This window comes from Bombus fervidus, chromosome 8 (genome assembly GCF_041682495.2).
Source record: "Bombus fervidus isolate BK054 chromosome 8, iyBomFerv1, whole genome shotgun sequence".
NCBI classification, from domain to species: Eukaryota; Metazoa; Arthropoda; class Insecta; order Hymenoptera; family Apidae; genus Bombus; species Bombus fervidus.
Window position 1 is genome coordinate 2,881,324 of NC_091524.1, and position 20,366 is coordinate 2,901,689.

The 20,366-nt window shown below is 49.0% G+C and overlaps 2 protein-coding genes across 5 annotated transcripts; one reads left to right on the top strand and one right to left on the bottom strand.

Annotated features, from left to right (window-relative positions):
* Window positions 1–318: 318 nt before the first annotated feature.
* Window positions 319–2,314, top strand: LOC139990255 (nucleolar protein 9). Its single transcript, XM_072009370.1, has one exon. It carries the CDS (start codon window positions 319–321, stop codon window positions 2,131–2,133), a length of 1,815 nt encoding a protein of 604 aa, XP_071865471.1. The 3' UTR covers window positions 2,134–2,314.
* Nvy (CBFA2/RUNX1 partner transcriptional co-repressor nervy) lies at window positions 2,241–20,223 on the bottom strand. 4 transcript variants are annotated; one of them, XM_072009346.1, is made up of 8 exons: window positions 20,011–20,223; window positions 11,654–12,181; window positions 8,283–8,824; window positions 7,549–7,695; window positions 5,887–6,161; window positions 4,233–4,957; window positions 3,825–4,129; window positions 2,241–3,751 (listed from the first exon to the last, which is right to left on the bottom strand). In XM_072009346.1, the coding sequence occupies exons 1-8, from the start codon at window positions 20,042–20,044 to the stop codon at window positions 3,509–3,511; spliced, it is 2,799 nt and encodes a 932-aa protein (XP_071865447.1). In that variant the 5' UTR covers window positions 20,045–20,223; the 3' UTR covers window positions 2,241–3,508. The 4 variants fall into 4 exon arrangements, with proteins under 4 accessions (XP_071865447.1, XP_071865449.1, XP_071865448.1 ...); XM_072009348.1 differs by lacking the exon at window positions 20,011–20,223 and adding an exon at window positions 18,656–19,767; XM_072009347.1 differs by lacking the exon at window positions 20,011–20,223 and adding an exon at window positions 16,310–18,281.
* Between the last annotated feature and the right edge of the window lie 143 nt (window positions 20,224–20,366).

The following is a 20,366-nucleotide window of genomic DNA, read 5'->3' on the forward strand; positions in this document are numbered from 1 at the left end:
TCATTTCTACTCTCGTATGTATCAGTGGTTTATAAGTCGTCGAAATTTCAATCGTAGATGGCGCTCTTTTTCGGTATTTGCTTTCATTTCTACTCTCGCACGTAGCAGTGGTTTATAAGTTGAAACTCTAATCGTAGATGGCGCTCGTGTTTCGATATTTGCTTCCATTTCTATTCTCGTATGTATCAGTGATTTATAAGTCGAAACTAATCGTAGATGGCGCTGTCTACTCGAAAGTTGTAATTTTTAACCTGACTGTAGCTGTAAGGAGGTTATGTGTTCATTGCTTCGTGTGATAGTGAAAGATTATTTCGGACAATGGCCAACGATCACGGAAGCGATGAAAGAGGTAAAAAACGAAAGAAGAAACGATCTCAAATTCAAATGACAAAAAGGTTGGCACGGCAACGAAACCATGGATCCGAAGTAGACTCTGAGACTTACCAGTACATGGTGCATATCCTGGAGTTAATGAAAAGCGATTTCTCTACCACCGAAGAAAAATTGATATTTGTGAATAACGTGTACGAACAAACTCTTGGTCACGAAGTCGAATATGCCCGGAATCAAATTGGTTCCAGGATACTGGACTCGCTTTTAAAGTATGCGAGCTTAGAAACGATTGAGAGGTTAGTTGCTGCTTTCAAATCTACTTTACGACCTCTCAGTAACGACAGGTTCGCTAGCCATGTCTTGCAAAAAATCATAGTAGTTTGCGCTGATAGAGGAAACAAAACCAAGGTTTCGGGATCGTGCACTGAACGAGATGCAGATATCAACATAGAGGTTAAAGATTCGGAAATAGAATTTTACAACAGCATCGTGTTGAAACTAAGCAAATATTTTATCAACAATATAGCGGAGTTTGTATCTGATACGTATGCGAATCATATTTTGAGAACTGTCATAGAATGTCTCGGCGGACTGATTGATAAGTCTGACAATAGTACCGATAGAAAAAAGGTGATATTTGGTGAAAGACGATCGGTCGTACAAGAATACAAAGACTTATTATTCGAAACGTGCAACAAATTATACAGGTGGCCCCGGTTTCTAGAATTTGGTCAAGACGAACTTACATCTGGATTATTGCAAAGCATCTTATATTCTTTGAACGATACGTTTCCGGAATTGATGGAAATGTACATTAGAAAAATTACGAACGAATGTTTTAAGCCTGGAAAAGGGGAGCAGAAACCGTCCAACATTTTTCACGCAGAAAGTTCAACCAGATTGCTGGAGGCTTGTTTATCGGTAGCCAGTCCCAAATCTTTGTATACGATTTACGAAGAATATTTTTCAGGTAATTTGAAACGGCTATCGTCGATGCGGAGCACAAATTTCAGCGTACAGCGATTATTCGATCACTGTACCGTGAAGGAACATTTCGAACAATTATTCGAAGAAATTCACACACATTTCACCGAACTCCTCGACAAGGGTCATACCGGTGTTTTGGTTAGCGTGGCGAATGCATGTTTGAGATTACAAACGAAACAAGGTGCATTTGTAACTGATCTGTTGAAAGTTCTAGGGTGTGAAGCAAGCGAGAGACAGCATCGAATCGTGGCGTGTATAATAAGCCTAAGAACGTTCGAACATTGGGAAAATCCAGAAGGGAAGAAGGAAAATGATTTGAAATGTTCGATCAGCTTACACGGAAGTTTGATCGTACAGGACATTCTTAGGTTTAACAAACCCATAAAAATGGTTAATTCTTTGTTGGAAACAGACGTAGAGGAACTAGCGCAAATATTTGAAGATCCGAAAGGCAGCCGCATCGTAGACGCTTTTATGGATAGCAAATACATCGGCGAGAAAAGCAGGGAAAAGCTTGCGAAGAAATTGAAAGGATACTGGGCGCAATTAGCTCGTAGTACACACGGTTCCAGAAGCTTGGACAGAATATGGGAATGGGCACGTATAAGTCAGAGAACATTGATCATGGAAGAGTTAGCAGCAGTCGGAGAATCTTTACGTTCGACCAAGTCCGGACAAATCATATCTAACAAACTAAACGTTTCGCTATTTACGAGAAACAAGAAAGATTGGATGGAAGCGTTAGGAAAGGAAGAAAAGACGAAAGCTCTTTTTGTAAATATAATTGGGGATACGGCGAAAAAAGGGAAATAACATTTTTCTTTGAAATCTTGTTTACATTAATAACATGCCTCTGTATGTTAAAAAAAAAAAAAAAATGGTAAGAATATAACCGCAGAAGAGAATGATGCCAGTGCTCGTTCTTTAAGCATTATGACACAGAATAATCATGTATTTTCTTAATTCGTAAATACAATCTATAGAATCCACCATACATCCCTGCAACTTAATACAGCTAGAAAAACATACAACGATTCGTAGTCTAGATTTGAGCAAAGTCCTCTCCTAACGCGCGCACGACTGATAAACTCGTTTCATCTCCCGACTCGACAATGACTAGACTCGTAAACGTATACATGCGTTTATACACTGTTACGCGTATAAAATAAAACATCGTATTAATCTATCAATTGACTAGGAGAAAGATCGATAGTGCACTACTTTACGCGGTACATCGACTTCGGTAAAAGAAGAGGAAAATTGAATGTATTACACCACGTTTCGTGTTACTTATATTACGGCTCTAAGACGAATAAAACATAACGATCGTGGAATAATAACGGAAAATTATCCTAAACTTATTTCGATGAAACACGCGAAATACCCCGCGTTAAAGGTAATTGTTTCTTTGTGCTACATGTTCGTAGAGACTTAGAGAGCGTATAACATGTCATTTTCTTTGTTATTTTGTTATCATTTTTGGTATTTTATTTTCTTGTTTCTTTGGTAGCGTAAAATCACGTAGTATCATAAAAATTACGTTTATGGGATCGTTTGCTGTTTGGGCGGCATTATTTCGTTTGTCTTTCAATTTTTATTCGTACCTTCGCCGTACGAATTATCGAAATATAGCAAGAATCGGCACTATTCTTATATTTGATATTTGCAATATTTAAAGTGATCGTTTATTCGAACCATCTACGATCCGAAATATACATATATACACTTTGTATTATTTATCTCTACTTTGTCGCTTCGATCAAATAGCAATACAACAAACCGTTACACGTACTATCCTAAAGAAGAAATTCGACCAACGGTTACACCTACGATCATAGAGAGGAAAAATTTCCGTTTTATCCGCATGACGTACTGTTCCCATAACTTTGCATTTGTAGATACTCAAGGAATTTCGGAAAATATACGCAACCTTGGCTCGTAGAAATATGCAACGGTAGTAGTAGTTTTCAAACAGAAACGCAACCGAGTGGCATATGTCCTGTACCAAGTAGCTAAACCAGTAGAAATGGGAAAGGGGCAGCGAAGATGTATGATTCGACATAGAGGAAGGAGCGTATGTATCGCGAGCGCACGGTGTCTGGCGGTATGACCGCCGTTAACATTAACGCGAATCGTATTGGACCGGTCTAGTGAATCGTCGGAATCGATAGTAGTTGCTGTCGTAACGTCACTTCCCTTTGGTCGCGCCGCTGGCCGGTATCGGTGCGGCGACGTTCGCCTCGTTCACGCTAGCGATTCTTGGCGGACTGCGAGACGCGGATCTTCGAGGTTCGCGAGGCGGAGGATTGTTACACGTCGCGTGGTGACCTCCAGCCTCCCAGTCTCGATGTTGACAAAAGGAGCCACAGTATCGCGCTATTCCGCAGCCACCGCATGTTTCCAACGCTGGTCTGCCACAGTTCCAACAACTCTGAAAACCGATTTGACGGTGCGAGTAAACGGTATGATCAGCATCGTGATGACGAAAGGCGATATATACTCACAGATCCCGAGACGGTTTGCAATTGCGTCGCTGCTTCCTTTTCGTCTTCGCTGATCGACGGAATCGAGTTGGAAACGGAATTGGTCGGTGTGGTGGCAACGGTCCTAGCGTTCGCATCGACCGCTCCATGGTTACCATGTACTCGAAGGTACGATCCTTGGCGAAGGCCGCTGCCGTGATTTCTTTGAGACAACGGAACATCCAGCATTCGATGAACTCGTAGGCGTTCGGTCGCTCTAGACTCGGCTACCGCCACTCTCACGGCACGCTGTACCTCGGCCATCACGGCCCTCTTCACGGCCTCTTCTAAAAAGACGAATGAGAACGGCTGGATATTTCGCGTGTTCCATCGGAACCTATTTGACAAATAGATTACATTCAGACGAAGAAAGAAAAAGAAAACACCAACCGTCTTTCCTCTTCACTTCCGCCACTTTATCCTCGATCGCTCTGATCGTTTGAGCCACGATCTCGCCGGATAATCGTTTCAAGCTACCCTCGCGATCGCCCGTCGAAGATTCTACCTGTGAACCGTTGGTCGATGATGGATTGTTACCGGCAACAGTGGTACCAGTACTGCCGCCATTCTGAGCTGGTACAGTGCTCGTGGCCGCTAAGGGAGGCGCCGGCGTCGACGCTGCGAAACACCCACGAGTCTGTAGTATAGCCAAAGCTTTCTTCGTCTTTTCCACCATACCAAGAATACAGTTCAACATCATATGAATGTTCTTCCATTCGTCGTCCAGGCTTCCGTTTTGCGTTTGCACGTGACTTATTTGTTGCTGCTGCTGTTGCCGAGCTAGGTGATGAGGACCGGAGAACGCGTTCATCTGATTGATTTGCACGGAACTAGTCGGTATCGAGCTAGAACCATCACCCTGGCTATGACCATGAGCGTGGCCGTGAGTTTGACCGTGACCGTGACTGTGACCGTGACCGTGAGCATGACGATGTCCGAGACCTTGAATCGATCCACTCGATGAATGAAGCGGATGATACCAGCAATAAGGGGAGGAACCGTCGCCAGACGGTTGCTGTTGCGGTTGCGGCGGATGATGATGACTCCATGGATTCGTCAATCTCTTTCCATAGACCGGAACGTCCTCGAGGAGAGCGGCACCGTTCTCGTAATACCTGTGATATTTCGATCAGGTAAACGAAGTCGTAAACGCGACAACGAAAAGAAAGAGGACAAACGAGGAGACAATCGTTCCCAGAATCGTACGCCGTTGCGTGGTCGCGTACAGCTCGGAGGTGGAATCGAATCGTGAAAGTGGTGGTGCGGTGTAAAGGGAGAATGTAGGCTGCATTAGTAGAACGTTGATAGGTAGGTACTCGAGGCAAGTTTGCCGGTAGTCGAAGGGTAGGGAGTAGGACGGTCGGGGTGTTCGAGAAAGGTGGTGCCCCGATGATATATGGAAACGTCACGAGCAGACATATCGAGAGGAGGCCAGGCTGGCTGCGCCAACGCGCACGTCGCGTTTTGTCGCCTTTGGATTCGCGTCGCGTCGGCGCCCATTTCTCCAGCCAGGCGAGCACATCCTATTCCGACAGGAAATACCAAACATCCTTTATATACAAACGTTCGATCGATTCTAGATCACGGTCGACCGCGATCGTCTATTTGCCGAAACATCGGAGTGTTGGCATCGCGCGGACGCGTGAAATCCTTCACCGATCGATCGTTCGACTGCCGAGGGGATTCGATAAGCGAGCCATCGTTTCTCTGTTGGTTTGCCAAACATGACTGAGAAATGCAGGCTCCTGGCCAAGATTTTACCGAAACCAGCCGTGCCACGCATCGCCGCGTTTGCGGCTTGGCAAACGTACTACGTACGCGCGCAGGTGCGTGGCATTCGTTACTCCGTGAATTATCGTTATAGACGAACAAAGATTTCGCGCGGTCGTGTTCGACCGCGAGCAATTTTCGCGTCGCGATTTATACGTTGCCGATACGTTCGCAACGTCATCGTCGTTGCGTGGTTATCGCGCGAGGAAATCAATGGAAAAACGAATGAAACAGATCGCGACGAAAACGATCGGTAACGCGACCCTAAACTTACGGTGTATCGGAGGCGCGCCGTTTCGGTGCGTGCGATGTGCCGCTGGAATAATGATGGAAACCGGGCGTAGTGTTGTTCGTGTGCTGAATGGCGCCGATACCAGGATTGGAATTGGATCTTATACCGTAATGAGCAGGACACTGATTGCCGCCGTTTCCACTTGCAGTTCCGTTACCGGCGTACTCTCCGAAGATCTCGACGTGGTCCGACGCAGTCACCAAACCGACAGCTTCCAGAACCGCCGCCTCGTTCGATCGCAAAAACTGCGCGCAACTCTGTGGAGAAGAAAAGCAAACGTATATTTGATCGGTATCCGTTTTACGAATGCCGACGCGAGGTGACGGTTGAGCGATCGACCGACTCGAGTTGCTCGTACTCCGCTCGAAAGAGAAAAAGAAACATCGATCGGCTGCGATTCTCCAATATTTCCGAAGGCTGACGACTTTCGTACAAAGTTCTCAACTCGTTACCCTCCTTTAAGCCGCGTACTCGCCAACCTAGGATTTATCGCTTCTAATATCATATCGGAGTTCTTCTCCGTCGGCAGATTTCTTGCTTTCGCGACCCTCAATTAACACGATCAACGATTGGTAAAGTTACGCGTGTAACAGCACGTTGGATCGAATATCAGCAGCTATTCGCTTCCTGTACGAACGTAGTACACAGAAGGAAAGGAACGGAACGGAAAGGAAGGGTGACGGCTGGCGGAGGAATTAATCGTCGTTACCCCTCGTTCGATATTTTACCGCTAGCTGTCTCGAGAAATGTAAATCCTTCTTATTAATTTGCAATTCGTTACCGCGCTACGACTCGCTCCTCCGTGTTCTTCGGTACACATTTTCCATCCTTTTGTCTTTCACTGATCTCTCTTCTCCTTTCCTCTCTTCTCACCTCCGGATTCATCCGGTCGTCTTCCATTTTATTTTCGCCGCCTCGAGAGACAAGTACCAGCTGGGAACGGTAACGCAGTCGAAAATCTCTTCCGTTCATTTTTCCAACTAAACTTTATTCTTCCTCCTAATTGCCAGAATACGAATTCCAATTTACTACGAATCGACTCAGGCTTACGTACACACGCATTCTTCTTTCACTTTGCGTAAATTTCGATCGCCGTTGCAATCGTCGAACGCAATCGTAGTTTATGACAGCGTTTGTTTCAACGTTTCTCACGTGCCACGGTTTTCGGCCTTTTAATTCGCTAAAAAGGGAAAAATTGAAAAATGGAAAATCTCGAAAGAGAGAAAGAGAAACAGGAAGCGTGGCGTCGTCAACGTGGTTGACGAATCCCGTTTTTCGTTAAGACGGAGACTTTTCGCGTTGGTCTTTATCTTCGATTCGGTCGTCTATCTTTCCGTGAAACAGGCTGGCGCGCCTCACCCACGAGCCGCGAAGTAGCCTGGGAAATTAAAACAGGTCGACAGCCGGTCAGCCCGAGTTCTGTTGATTTTACCCGCCACTCCCGAACGCGCTTACTCTCCTCCGCCTTCGTTGTAGAAAATTTAGCGAGTGTGTGCGTGATATAACTCTAACCTATATCGGAGCACAGCTAGTCGCTAGTAACCTTAGAGGCGATAGAAATTTGAATCGAGAGGAAAAAAATAAGCAAAATTTCTTTCCGCGGAGAGTTTTTCGCTAGCCGAGTACAAATCGAGTGGAACTCACTTGGTTGGTTGCTCTGGCAGCGTTGCTCAAATCTCTCTGCAAGGATGGCAATTGTTGCTTCAGATGCGGTAGGACGAAACCTTTCAGAGAATAGTTGGTCGCTTCCTGGAGGGCCGAGTGAAATTCTTCCGCGGTCATAGTGCCGCTCTACAAAGAAAAAATGTCGTCCGTACAGTCGGCTAATTGTCGGAAATAAGAAGCGTAACTTTACGTTTGTCACGTGCCACGATGTTTTACGATGTAGCACGGGTAGCAGGTGTCGCATTTGTGGAACGCACGCGAGCTTCATACGCGCCCGATCACGTTATACGTATTCGGAATATTTGCCAGGGTTTGAACGAGCTTGAGACATCTTGCATCGTTTGGATAACCATGGGATTGTTAAAGCAATTTTCGTTCGTTCCTCTTATTAGAAGAAAAGAGAAAAAGAAGGAAAGGCAACAAAAAAGAAAGAAAGAAAAGCGATTGTCTAGTTTTATTTGGCGAGAATGCATTCCACGTTGTTCGTCGTTGCTCGGGCCAACTCACGTGTTACGTTCCCTTCGAGGCAACTTCGTCAGCTGGTACGCGCACGTTACTTATGCTCGGGTCGGTTTACGACTACTCGCGATCGTGCATGCTACGACCGACTAGCAGGAAACACGCGCAGCGACGGATCACGCTAAATTCGTAAGGTTGGCATCGACAGTAGCGAACCAAAGAAGCGAGGAGAAGAAAACGTGTGACGGATTTACCAGAAGCGCCAACACCAGGGTAAGCACAGTGTCGCCGGTGTCAGGAGAGATGCCCGTAGCAAATTTCACGACGGTACCGAGCACGCTCTTGAGCTCACCGTGACCGGCGAAAACACCGGCGATGCATCTGTTGCCGGTGCTAGTAGTAGCGGTGGTGGTGCTGTTGCTGCCGTTGCTGTTCGACGGTGCAGGTACATCGCTTTGCTCTTCCGTCCTGCAGTTGGCCACGGATCCGTTAGCGCTTGCACCGCTGCTACCCACGCTGCCACTGCCACCGCCGGTACCGCTGCTTCCAGCGGATCCAGTCGCGTCCTCCGATTCGGGTTTGAGGTAGTGCGAGGGTAAAGGACTACCGCTGTCGGAGGACGCAGAGCAAACAACGATCGTTGTTCCTTTGTGATCTGCTCGAGGCGTGCCGTTGCTCTGTTTCGGTTGTCCGATTGCCGGTACCGCGGTTGAAATCTTTTGATGATGAGAGCAGGGCGAGTGAACTTCCGGTTGAGCATCTTCTCGCGAGACCTTGTCCCTGGCTGCCGAGGACACTGAAACAAAATATTCGTTGGTTCGTTCGCCACGCTAGACGGAGACGGGATTCGCGCAAGGAGATCATCAAAGGGGAAAGCTACGATTTGTTTCGTTAAAGTGGGGAGAGAGAGAGAGAGAGAGAGAGAGAGAGAGAGAACGTTTAACGCGGCAAAGGGACGGGGTGCCCGCAAACGTCCTTTGTGCTCGGTACATCCGGGGAACCGTCAACCACGGACCACGTGAAACGGGCAGGCGAATCGGCCACTCGTTTACAAACGCGTTGATAGGCGCACACACTCGCATCGGTGCGAGGCACAGATGCGCGTCAACCGTGTGCTCTGTGCGTGGGAGCAGCGGATAACATGCAATTACGGGCCGTGTCATCCACCTTGCCTTGTTCCCATTCCGTGTACCGCGCGTTATCTCGCGGAATGCCTCCGGCTTCGTGGTATGCGTGGCAAAACCCGGCGTTCGAATACGTATGCCAATACCGAAAAGTTATACGACGAACGGACTCGCGTCTTGTCGTTTCGTGGCCCTGTCATATCATCGTCTCGCGTGTCTAGCAGCAGAAATCGTCCAATCACGCAACCGTGACTACGTTTAATCGGCAAAACGATATTCCTTGCCTTTGTTTTCTTTGTCTACCTTCTCCCTTCGCTGCTTAGCACTCGATCTCGCTACACGCATCTACGCCTCCATCGCCGTGCAAACGCGAATCAACGCTAGGCGCGACGAACCGTGTAAAACAGGGAAAGGGTCAAACGAAAGAAGGTCGCCGCCGCTATCGTGTCACTGCCGCCTGACGTCGGTAGCCAACAGCTAATTACCTGTATCCGAACTCGGGGTAAACTACCTAGAACGCACCTTACGGTCGTCGTGCGACGGCATCGATCGCAAATCCAGTTCGTAATATCGCCCCGCCCAAACGACCCCCGATCGAAATTCTTCCTAGATTCGTCGTTCCCGAGGCCCTGAAAACGCGTAAAGGGGACAAGGGGCTGGGAAAGAAAAGCTGAATAGCGTATGCATATTTCGGAAAAATCTGCAAGAAAAAATAGAGTAACGAGAAGATTCGTAGACGACGATTCCTAGCCGTAAATTATTGAAAACTCTTACACGAAACGGTTATCGAAAGAGATCGGTTAGTTGGGAGAGAAAAGCGTTCCGAGAAACGCGTATCTCGTGGTAGCAGCGGTGACGGCGGCGGCGGCGGCGGCGGCCTCGGCAGCACCTGGAGCACACGGGAGAAGCAGCGTGGAGGCGGTTCGTTGTCTTCGTAGACGACCGTTGCACGAGTACCAAGGGAGATCGATAAAGCGCACGTGCTCCACTCGGCTGAGAGTCCCTGGGTGGAAGTAAGTACGCTGGGACTCAGCTGTCGCCTCCTAATTGCCGGGACAATGCAACAGATGGCTTTGATCGCAATCCCTTCCTAGCCGCACCCCATGCTCCCCTATTCGCCTCTCCTCCCTTCTCCTTCTCCCTTTCTTCTCTCTGCACCGTCTCTTTCGACTCATTTTTCTGTCTTTTTTTTGCCTGTCTCTCCCGATTTTCCGAATGCTCGTATCGCTCACGATACCACCTACCGCATCCTCGATCTTTCTTCGCTGTACCGTAGGCAACGAGGTGGTTACTCGCTATAAGGTACGAATAAGGTAGAGATCCAGCGAAATCGGATTTATTAACGCGAAGTTTAACGCGTTCGCGTTCGATTCGTATCCCGGAGGGAAGTTTCACGGGGGATCGCGTGTGTGACGTCGGCTGAAAAGAAAGATAGATGCGTTCTGTACGCTGTAAGCATATCCGGAAGAAGAAGGTGAGAGGAAGGGAACGAGCGCGCGACTACGAGCCGTGGTACGGGTGACTACGAGCCGTGGTACGGGTGACTACGAGCCGTGGTACGGGCGACTATCGCAAAATACCTCGAACGGCAGCGTCGGGGATGCCGACGGTGTACCGGATATGATATCAGCCTCGAGCAGAATCCCGCTGGAAGCGTTGGACGTGCCTTATCGCGTCTGGTCCAGGCAGTCAGCCGGTTCCACCAACAGACCTAACCAACACACCGAGGCCGACCAACCAACCACCCGGCCTCGCTGACTGTTCGCAGGAGTTTCCGCGTCGACCGTTCTACGATCACGCACACACGTTTCCGTTGGCTTACAGTGCACGTGCTCCACTTTGCGCCATCTTTTCTTTTTCTCGTTTTCTGCCCCCCTCTTCCGTATGACCATGCTCTTCTACGAGCAAACGCGGTCGCGCTTACGTCAAACTTGCCGAAGAGAATTCGGAGGAAATCTGGCACGCGTGTCCCCGATCACCTAACCAGCCGTCGCACGCGTGTTCCACGAATTTGACAGAATCCAAAAAACAATCGATTACGAATACAAGACAGGAGGATAGAACCCTGTTCGGACGAACGGACCATGACAGGCCTTTGACGAGAGATGCGGCGCGGCCTTTTTTGCCCCAGCCCTACTCCCAAAGTAGCTGCGGGCTCCAGTAGCCCGTCTGCTAGATAACCTGTTCAGTCTGAACGTACGATTCGAACGAGAGCACGGTCGCGGTGTAGATATACGGGTACCCCTATGCAATATCCCGAAGTAACGTTCGATGCGCCCACAGCTAACCCGACCGAACGATTTCGCGCGCCAACGCTCGAAACACGCGCGGATGTATTTCTCTATCTCCACTTTCCTTTCTCTTTCTCTTTTTCTTGCTCTCGGACATCTATCGTGGCCGTTCGTCTGGCGTATGAGGCGGGCGAGTGGTTAGATGTTTTTTACTCACGGACCATCGCCACAGATTCGATCGGTCAAACGAAGAAAATAGAAAACACGCACCCTTGATCTTGGTCTTGAGGTCGAGATCGACGGGAAAAGGATCGGCGTTGACCAGGACGGTAGACGCTGGCACCGATAGATGACAAACTACGCCGGTAGATTGGTGCAGTGTAGAGGTGGTCGCTGGTGACGATGCGTTCGGTACGGTAGTCGTGGTCGGTGGAGTGGTAGCGAGGCTCGGAACTACGCTGCCGGTACCGTTGACGATCGTGCTCGAGTTGGGCACCGTTACGATGCTCGCGACGGTTGCCAGCGACGTTGACGTTGTCGCCGTCGTAATCGTCGTCGTCGTGGTCTTCGTCATGCTCGTCGTCGTGGTCGTTGTCGTGGTCGTTGTCTTCGTAGTCGCGGTCGTTATCGTCGTTGGCGTCGTCATCGTTGTTGTCGCTGTCGTCGTCGCTGACGACGCTTCCGACGATTGTTGGTAACCGATATATTCCTTGGCCTCTTCCTTCACCTTGTGCAGAGGGGTACTGGTAGTTGCCATTCCATCCTCCACCTTCATGCTCTCGTCACCCGACTTCTTGCCTGTTCAACATGCGATCCATTGATTCGCTATTTTTTCGACGAGCGCGTATACGCGTTTATTCTTACCGAAAAGCGGAAAAATAGCCGCGAGCTACCTAAGGCTAGAATCGGTCGGCGCGTCGAACGCGTTCGGCAAAGCCCTGCGGTGATCGGAGAAGGAACCAAGCCGAAGACACAGGCGGGCGATCGCGCGTCCGACCGCGATTCGTATTTGATCGATTCCATTTCGCGATTACCTCGACGCGCCGCGTCGCATCGCGCCGTGCTTCGACGGTCGCATATTTCGCGTACGTGCTCAGCAACTAACAGCCGACCACGCATACCGATGACCGATTTTAATGGAAGCGGCAGTTTTACAAACCAGCCAGGATCTATCGCGATTCGGCGATTCGACGACTCGCTCTGAATATCCAAATAATTGAACGTTGCAGAGCGGCGAACCGAATAAATAACGGCCGTTAAGCGTGTGATTAAACGGAGAATACAGGGACGATCGCCGTCAAGCGTTTCCGTGTCGAAACGTAACTCGTCCACGTAAATTTCTACAACATCTTTTCCGATTGTCGAGGGTAAAAAGGGAAGCCTATAGTGGTGATGTTTCGCAATTCGGAAAGTGGGACATCGAAATGGAACCTAGAGCGTAACCGTAGACGCAGGACTGCCTTCAGGGTAGCACATGGTCTCGTTATTAACGCGAAATGCAAAGAGGGAACGAACGACGAAAGTCGCCGATTGGTCGACACCGCCGCTTTTCTCCACGCGAATCGTAAAAACGATAACGAGCCCCCGATCGCGATCATCGGCCGAATTGCCGAATAAATTAACGGCATCGTCGATCGCCCGGAGCAAACTGCTTCTACGCCATAGAATTTCATTGAAATTAACACGGCGACGCCAGCGATCGACCTACGCGGCGCTTTAACGTCCGGGCAAAGTTTTCGAGCGTTGCAGAAAAGTAATTATCCGGATTAATTTCCACGTTGACCGTAACGAGGGACGCGCGGCGAGTCGGGGATACCGGAGGTGGGAGCGGTTTGCGAGTCGCGCGTACCGCTCTACGGCAACACGATGCCGTGTTGGAAACGGTATCGGTGCGTCTATCGGTTCACGAACGATATTCGTTCGTGGATCGCGCGCGCGAAATCCTACGAACGCGATGGTTGAGCGCGTCTCGCTGGAAAGCGCGTAACACGCTCAACCTGTCGACCGGCCTTTATCGCGACAGATGGCTCGGATAATTTTAATCGCCGTCACGGCCCATCTCTCCTTCTGTTGTTACAGATGTCTGCAATTTACGCGACCCGGTTGTCGCAAGTCGCAAGTGTTTCCACGTATATCCGTATCGCTGGCCGACTCTGTCGAGAGTAATTAGCTCGAAATATCCATCCCGAGTATTCGTAGCTGGCCCTTTCGATCTATCGAACATCGCGAGTCGACGTGGGTGGAATCGATCGGCGTTTCGGAAAAGCAAGAGAAAAGTGAGGAAGAGAGGAGGAAGAGGGGGCGGGAGTAGATGCGCGGCCGCGGCAATTCGTTAAGACGCTTAGTTAAGCAAACAAGAGCGCAGAGTCGGTGGGAAACGATATACGTGCCATGGCAGAAAATCCAAGGCTCTACCGTCGGTAATTGCGCGCAGCTGTGTTGTGCGCACGGGGATACGAACGCGAGCTCACGTACGCTTTTTTTCCCGATCGAACCGCGCCGCATCGAAGGATTCTCGTTCGCGCGACCCTTTCCTACGGTATGTTTCCCCGCTACGCTTTCCCTGGAGAGAGCAACGATCATCGAACGAGCGAAGGACGCGTAAGTCCTTCTGCAAGTTAGCTAAGACAAAGCAGACGACAAAGAGTAGGTTTGGATCGATCGCGAACACGTTTCAAAGGAAACGACTTCGCCATCGTGGCAGACTGCGCTTGTGTTTATACATATGTCCTGCACATGGTACGGTGTTCGTCGGAGAGGAGATGGCGCACGCCCGCGCGGCCGGATAGGAACGCAATTTCCAATATTAGAACGGGCAACCAAGAGGAAGCTGCCAGGCAACCGGACCAGATGTCTGCCGTACTGAAAGACCGCGTCGCGTACGTTTGGCTTCCTTTCATTACAAAAATGTCACGCACAGCCATCGTGTGTCTTCTTGCTCGCACCGGTCTTTGACGGAGGCGCTTTCCCCCACTCTTCCGCCCGCCTCCTTCACCCTCTTGTTCAACCTCTGTGCGCGTCATCGCGTAACGAAGAATCGCCGCGGAGCACACGATCGAACGGCATACCTTTGTCGAAGGCAAATCTCAAGCGGAGGTTGCCAAAGCGCGACTATCACTTTTCGGTTGCCACCGCAAAACGCTCGTTACGCCGCTGGCAAGAACCTCGGCCGGGGCAACCAGTTGCGAAGCTCGAACTCGTTCGCGTTACGAAGATGTCACGAACAGACAAAGGTCGCGTTCAGCTCGGCATTTGACGTTTCGCTCGTTGCGCTCGCCCACCTATCCGGCTTCACGGTCGGCTCTTTGCCCGGGGAAAGCCATGAGAAATTGCGGTGTACCGAAAAAAGTGCGCGTGCAGCGAATTACGCGTTTACCAAACGTATCCCCCTCCCCTAATCTGTTCGGTATCTCTGTTATTTCAGCAGGATTTCTTCTTTCGGAAAACTTTTTATTATCATCGTCGACACGTTGATGCGCGCTTAATCGATTTGCCCGCGTTTTCCTGCCGCACCTCGTCGAGAAAAACTACGTCCAACAACGAGCGTGCAAACCGGCTATCTTTGCAACACCTACTCGCGCTGTGAAAATCATCGATTTTCTTTGAAGCGTCGAACTTGTCCACGATAGCTGACCAGCTTCGTTGATTGGCACAGGACATGCCAGGTTTACCAGGTAGCGCGGAGAGAAAGCGCGGCTAGGGTCGAGCGGGCAAAGAGCAAAAGAAAACGAGAGAACAAGGCTGGCAGGGAAAGGAAAAAGAAGGGGAGAAAGAGGGAGAGAGAAGGCGCGCAAGATTAATAATATAGGAAAGCCAAAGCTATGCCACCCTCCGACGAGCTTTCCTCTGCCTCACTTCTGTTACCAACAGTTAATCGATATAATACTTGAGATGAGAGTATAGCGGGCCAACGCTAGCGCGTGTCTCGTGCTGCTACGTATGGACGCACACGCGACTGAATTTGCGTCCACGAGCACAACCGATCGCGTTTCCGTGTTCGCTGCTTCCCGTTATCCACAAACGTCCATTGCGTGTTAATAGGATTCGCCGAGTACGCCAAGTCAATTGCTCTTCCCCGATCGATCGATCGATCGATCGATCGATTCGGTTCGATTCAAAGTGCAACGTGCACGCCACGCGTTAAGCTACCAACGTTAGGCGATCCGATTCTCCGATTCTGTGTCGTGACTCGACGTTTTCTTTCGAAAACTCGGAAAAGTCGCTATAGGAACAACAGCAAAAATTTATATAGAAAAGTTACGTCGTTTCATTCGTTTCGAACGCAACTAGCTACAACTTTTCTCGTTCTAATCTTTACGACCTCTGGAAGAATTTAAAGCGTCGCTAATCGAAAATCGCAAGAATTTAGTCGTCTGCCGAGGTGGCGGGTTCGGGCTCGAGCAACGGGTGTGTGCGAATATCGCGTATCGTTTGATCGACGGCAAAATGGTTAATGGTCGATGGTTAATCGCGAGGAGGTACGCCATCGATTATTGATAAATATCGTGCGAAACGATGCACCTGGCGCTTTTCCTACTTCGGTTTTCTACTCACTGGTAGCCTATCTATTTCATTTCTCGAAAAAGAACGGAGTTTTCTCGAGCATCGGTTCGGCTGGTTGCCTTCCGCCGTTCCTCTCTTCCTTTCGTTCGACACACACGTGCGCGCACGAAACGTCGTTCGTTTACTTTGACGAGAACGGCCTTGCGACGGTCGTGTTTCATCTTGTTCGTATTCCGGACAGTATCGCTGCGTTCGTTTCGTTGTTCTTCTCTTTTTTCCATTGAACCGCGTTGCTTTGCCGTCAATTCGAAACGCAAAGTAGTTAGGTTTTTAAATAGATTCGAACTTGTCGAGCACCGTCGAGCACGATACGCGTGAAATTTACTTGTTTCAAAGCTACTAGAATCGAGAAGATCCGCCTACCTCTTCCGATCACCGATCGGGGGCTTTCGGTCCTGTCAGCCTGACGATCAACCTTCAGGAAATCCAAAAGGGCTGCCGCACGAAACGGACCGCGCGATTTCTCGATCGTCGACGTCACCGTCGGTCACCGGCGACACCGATCTAGCGAAATCGTCGCGATCGGCGCGTGATCACCACAACCACGCGTTTCATCGCGTCCACCGTTTCCCTTTGCAAACGATCGCGAATGATCGAACGACGACAGCAGCGGTGGAACCGCAAGGCGCGAACAAAAGGTGAAGAGCGGAGACAACGAGGAAATTTCGCGGGCGAGAAACAGAGCGTGCGCGATAGGAAGGAACGCGAAGCACGGACGGCTGTCGCCAGCCGACTGAACGTCTCGTCGCGCCGGAGAACTGGAAGAACGGCGCCGAACGGAGGTGGACGAGGAAGAGAGGTGGTGGCTTGCAATCTCTACCACGCAACCTCTACTCTCGCTCCGTGGCTGCACCGGCATTTCTGCCATCCACCGTCCTCTGGACCATCGGAACAATCGGCCAGGAACAGGCGGGAACCGAGAGATACGCGACACTCGCTACGATCTTCTCGGTTTTCCATCAAAATTTTCATCGACTGGGTCGTAACGGATCCAAGAACTCACCACCACGCCCGATGACCGGTGATCGCAAAACTAAATTCAAGGTAGACGTACATACGCGTTTGAAAACTGCGCGAACGAACCGCGGTAATACGGCCGGTATATATATGCACGCGTGGTTATCGTAAACGGGCTAGTTTGCTCTTGACGCGTCGATATATTCTCGCGAAGAAAGTCTCTGCGGTTGAAACTGAGAAATAGCTCGCCATCCTCTCGTCTTCCTTTCCTCTTATTCTCGCGACGATCTTCGTACGTCGCGCCGTATCTCTCCGATCGGCCAATTTTTTGGGTCTCGCGCGACTCGCGTACCACGTGACCGAGCCAGAAAACATCGCCGGTAAAAAGGGATAATCGAAAAAAAGAAGAGAGAGAAAGCAAAGGATCGTCCTAATTCCGTGTACCGATTCTGCATCTGTCGATTTCGAACGCGTACACGTGTATATCGATCGGACATTCGATATCGTGATCGATCGGCTCTTCGTTTAGAATATGACAACAACGTTCGCGGACGCTTCAAACTTGTAAATATCGTGCACGCAATCGAAATCCGTGACCATGGCCACGCTTCTCTATACTCCGGACCAACACCAACTATCTATACGCGTATGCGCGCTAGATAGAATATCTCTCTATCCCTGTCCCTGCCCCTGCTTATCGGCACGAATTCATGCGCGACCACACCAACACACGGGCGCCGCTCTACCGGCCTATTATACGTATTATTAGCACTCCGTCACGGTCCTGTCATCGGCATGTACGCTCCTCTACGTGCGCGCGTCATCGCGCCGAAATTCCTGAATAACCTCCACACCGTTTTCCGTACCCCTATCTTCCGACAATTTTCAACGGGCCCCGTTTCCCACTTTTCTTTCCGTATCGAACAAAGATCATCGCTTCGAATCCATACGACGTAACAACGAGTCATCCCTCTAATCATAAAAAATCATAATTGCATATATCGTTTCTCGATGCTTGCGGGCTCGCGATTATTTGTAAAGGAATGATGAGCACGACTGTTAGTAGGAAGAAGAATCGCGCCGTGCCCGATAGTCGGACGTGTTATTACTATTCGCGCGCGATTGAATTGCGTTAGGATTTCGACGCAAAGTTCGATACGTCGGACGAGTAATCGTAAGTTTCAGCGACGGGTGATGCCGTCATTCGCAGGCAAACGAAACTTGCGTTTTACACGCCGATTGGAACGTACCTCTGCGCGCACTCGTAATTTACGACTTATCGGCTCTGATCCGAGTAATTTTCGCGCTTGTGAAAATTATACCGACGTAGCTCGTGTTCGTCCAACGAATTTCCTCTCCTCACCCTCTCTCTCTCTCTCTCTTCGTTTATCCCTACCCACCAACTCCCCTTCCCTCTTTTCGCTATCTCACTCACTCTCCCTTCCACCATACCGTGGAAGTGACGCACAAAATCGCGCTGCCGGCACGGGCTGGCTTGTACCGAGATGTCGATACCACGAAGAGCGGATGTCAATAGCACGAAGTCACTCCTTTCGCGAGAGAGAAACCGCGTCAGCCGATTTTACAGCATTTTCGCGGTACTGTGTAGAAAAACGCACAACCGTATTGTTGCTCGATCGACGATCCCCCGATCGGAATATGCGTTCGCGTAGCTATCCGCGAAAATCGATCGCGCCACGATCCAACTTACGGGATGAAAGGGCCAACTTTTTAACAAAAACTTTTCCAAACCTTAGTTTTCTAAGCTTCTGGAAACTCGTGTCCGCTAGAAGCTGCACACCGCGCCGCTCGTTCGCCGGATCGACCCTCTTGGAAACGTTCGATCCCGACCACTGTTTCTGACACCCTTCATCGAGTTAACGGGTATGCCTCGACCGTGCTTTTCTATTACTTTGAGCCGCTCAAAAACGGATTCCGCTGTGTCCGTGACGCAGAATTATCAAGATCAAGTACAGTCTTGACGACAAAGCGTTGCACCACGAGTGCTAGTGCATGCAAACTATCGCGCCACCGAAATTTCCATGTCTCTCGCTCTTTACGACTCTTTCCATCCCGTGCCGCTCTCAACGGATTCAAAGAGGCTCCTTCTCCGAATAATTACACGACTAGCTTCGTTGTGTCTCGCGTTCACAAAGAACGCGTATTGTATTACGCTACATATACTTGCTATACAGTCTGGCTGCTATACAATGTGGCCGCGGTAAAAATGGGAGCGACTATCGAACGAAACAGGTGAGCCGGATAAAATTAAACAGCTGTTTCCTCGTTTTACCGAGCCATCAGCAGCTTGGCTTCTTCTTCCTGGGCTCGCGTCCCTCTTCCATTCGAATATATCACGTATCTTCCATTCGTTTGCTTATGGTTTGGCCGACTGAATCATCGTGAAGCTCTTGAAATTCTCTCGCGTAAAATCGATTAAATCCATCGATTCGTTGTTTTAAAATGTGCCTACGATACATGTCGTTTAAACCTTTTCTCTGTGTCTTTCGTTCTATATTTTACGATACATCTTTACTGTAGTAAAATATTCATCTGAGTGTTGTTTCGAGTATCGAATTATTAATTGTTCATACAATGTAAGAAGTTAAATCGAGCATCGTGTAGTGAAAAATTGTGCTCGGAAACTTTATCATCTTATTTTAAAATGCCGAAACGTCCTCGAAAATGGAATAGAACGAGAGAGAAGACGAGAGAAAGAGAAATTGAGAAACGGATAGAAAACAGCTGAGACGCAGCTGGTTTCTGGCATCGCGACGGCTGGCGTCTTCCGCGCGAAGAACGTCGCGCCTGCCTTCTGTATATACGTGCATATGTGTGACGTGTGTGTATAGTACAAACCATCCATGGTAGAAAGCAGAATCGAAATCGCTCCTCAAAAAACATATTTAGAGGAGAAACAACAAACGATTTTGAAAAGTTTTACAATTCATGTCAGAAATACGAATGAGAAAAATATAGAAAGAACATTTATGTAAAAAGCAGAGGAATGTTTACATTAAAAAATTAACATAGATGAGTTGATTCCGTTAATAAATTTCACTTCAAAAAATGGCCTGTTTAACGTATATTCTTTCAATGGCCCGTACCTCTAATGGACTCGTTGCTTGCCATGGTCCTCATCGGCACCTGTTACGTATAAGTAAAAACACCGTTCTAACTATTCGAGTGTCAATATTTGATATGACGTATTGTGCGCGATAATTTGCAACTGCTGTGTAAACTGGCTTCGTCTATTAATCCTAACAATATTCGCGCGCGAGACGTCCAGCCAGACTTTCTTGTTCACATCTTTACCGACATCTCTGAGCTTTAACGAAAACTACGAGTCATCGGTAAAATCGATGCCGTTCAAACATATTTCCGATTATTTCGTTTCGTTAGAAAATATACCATTTTCCTCACAATCTATCCTATAACACGCATTGTACTTACCGCTACGAAA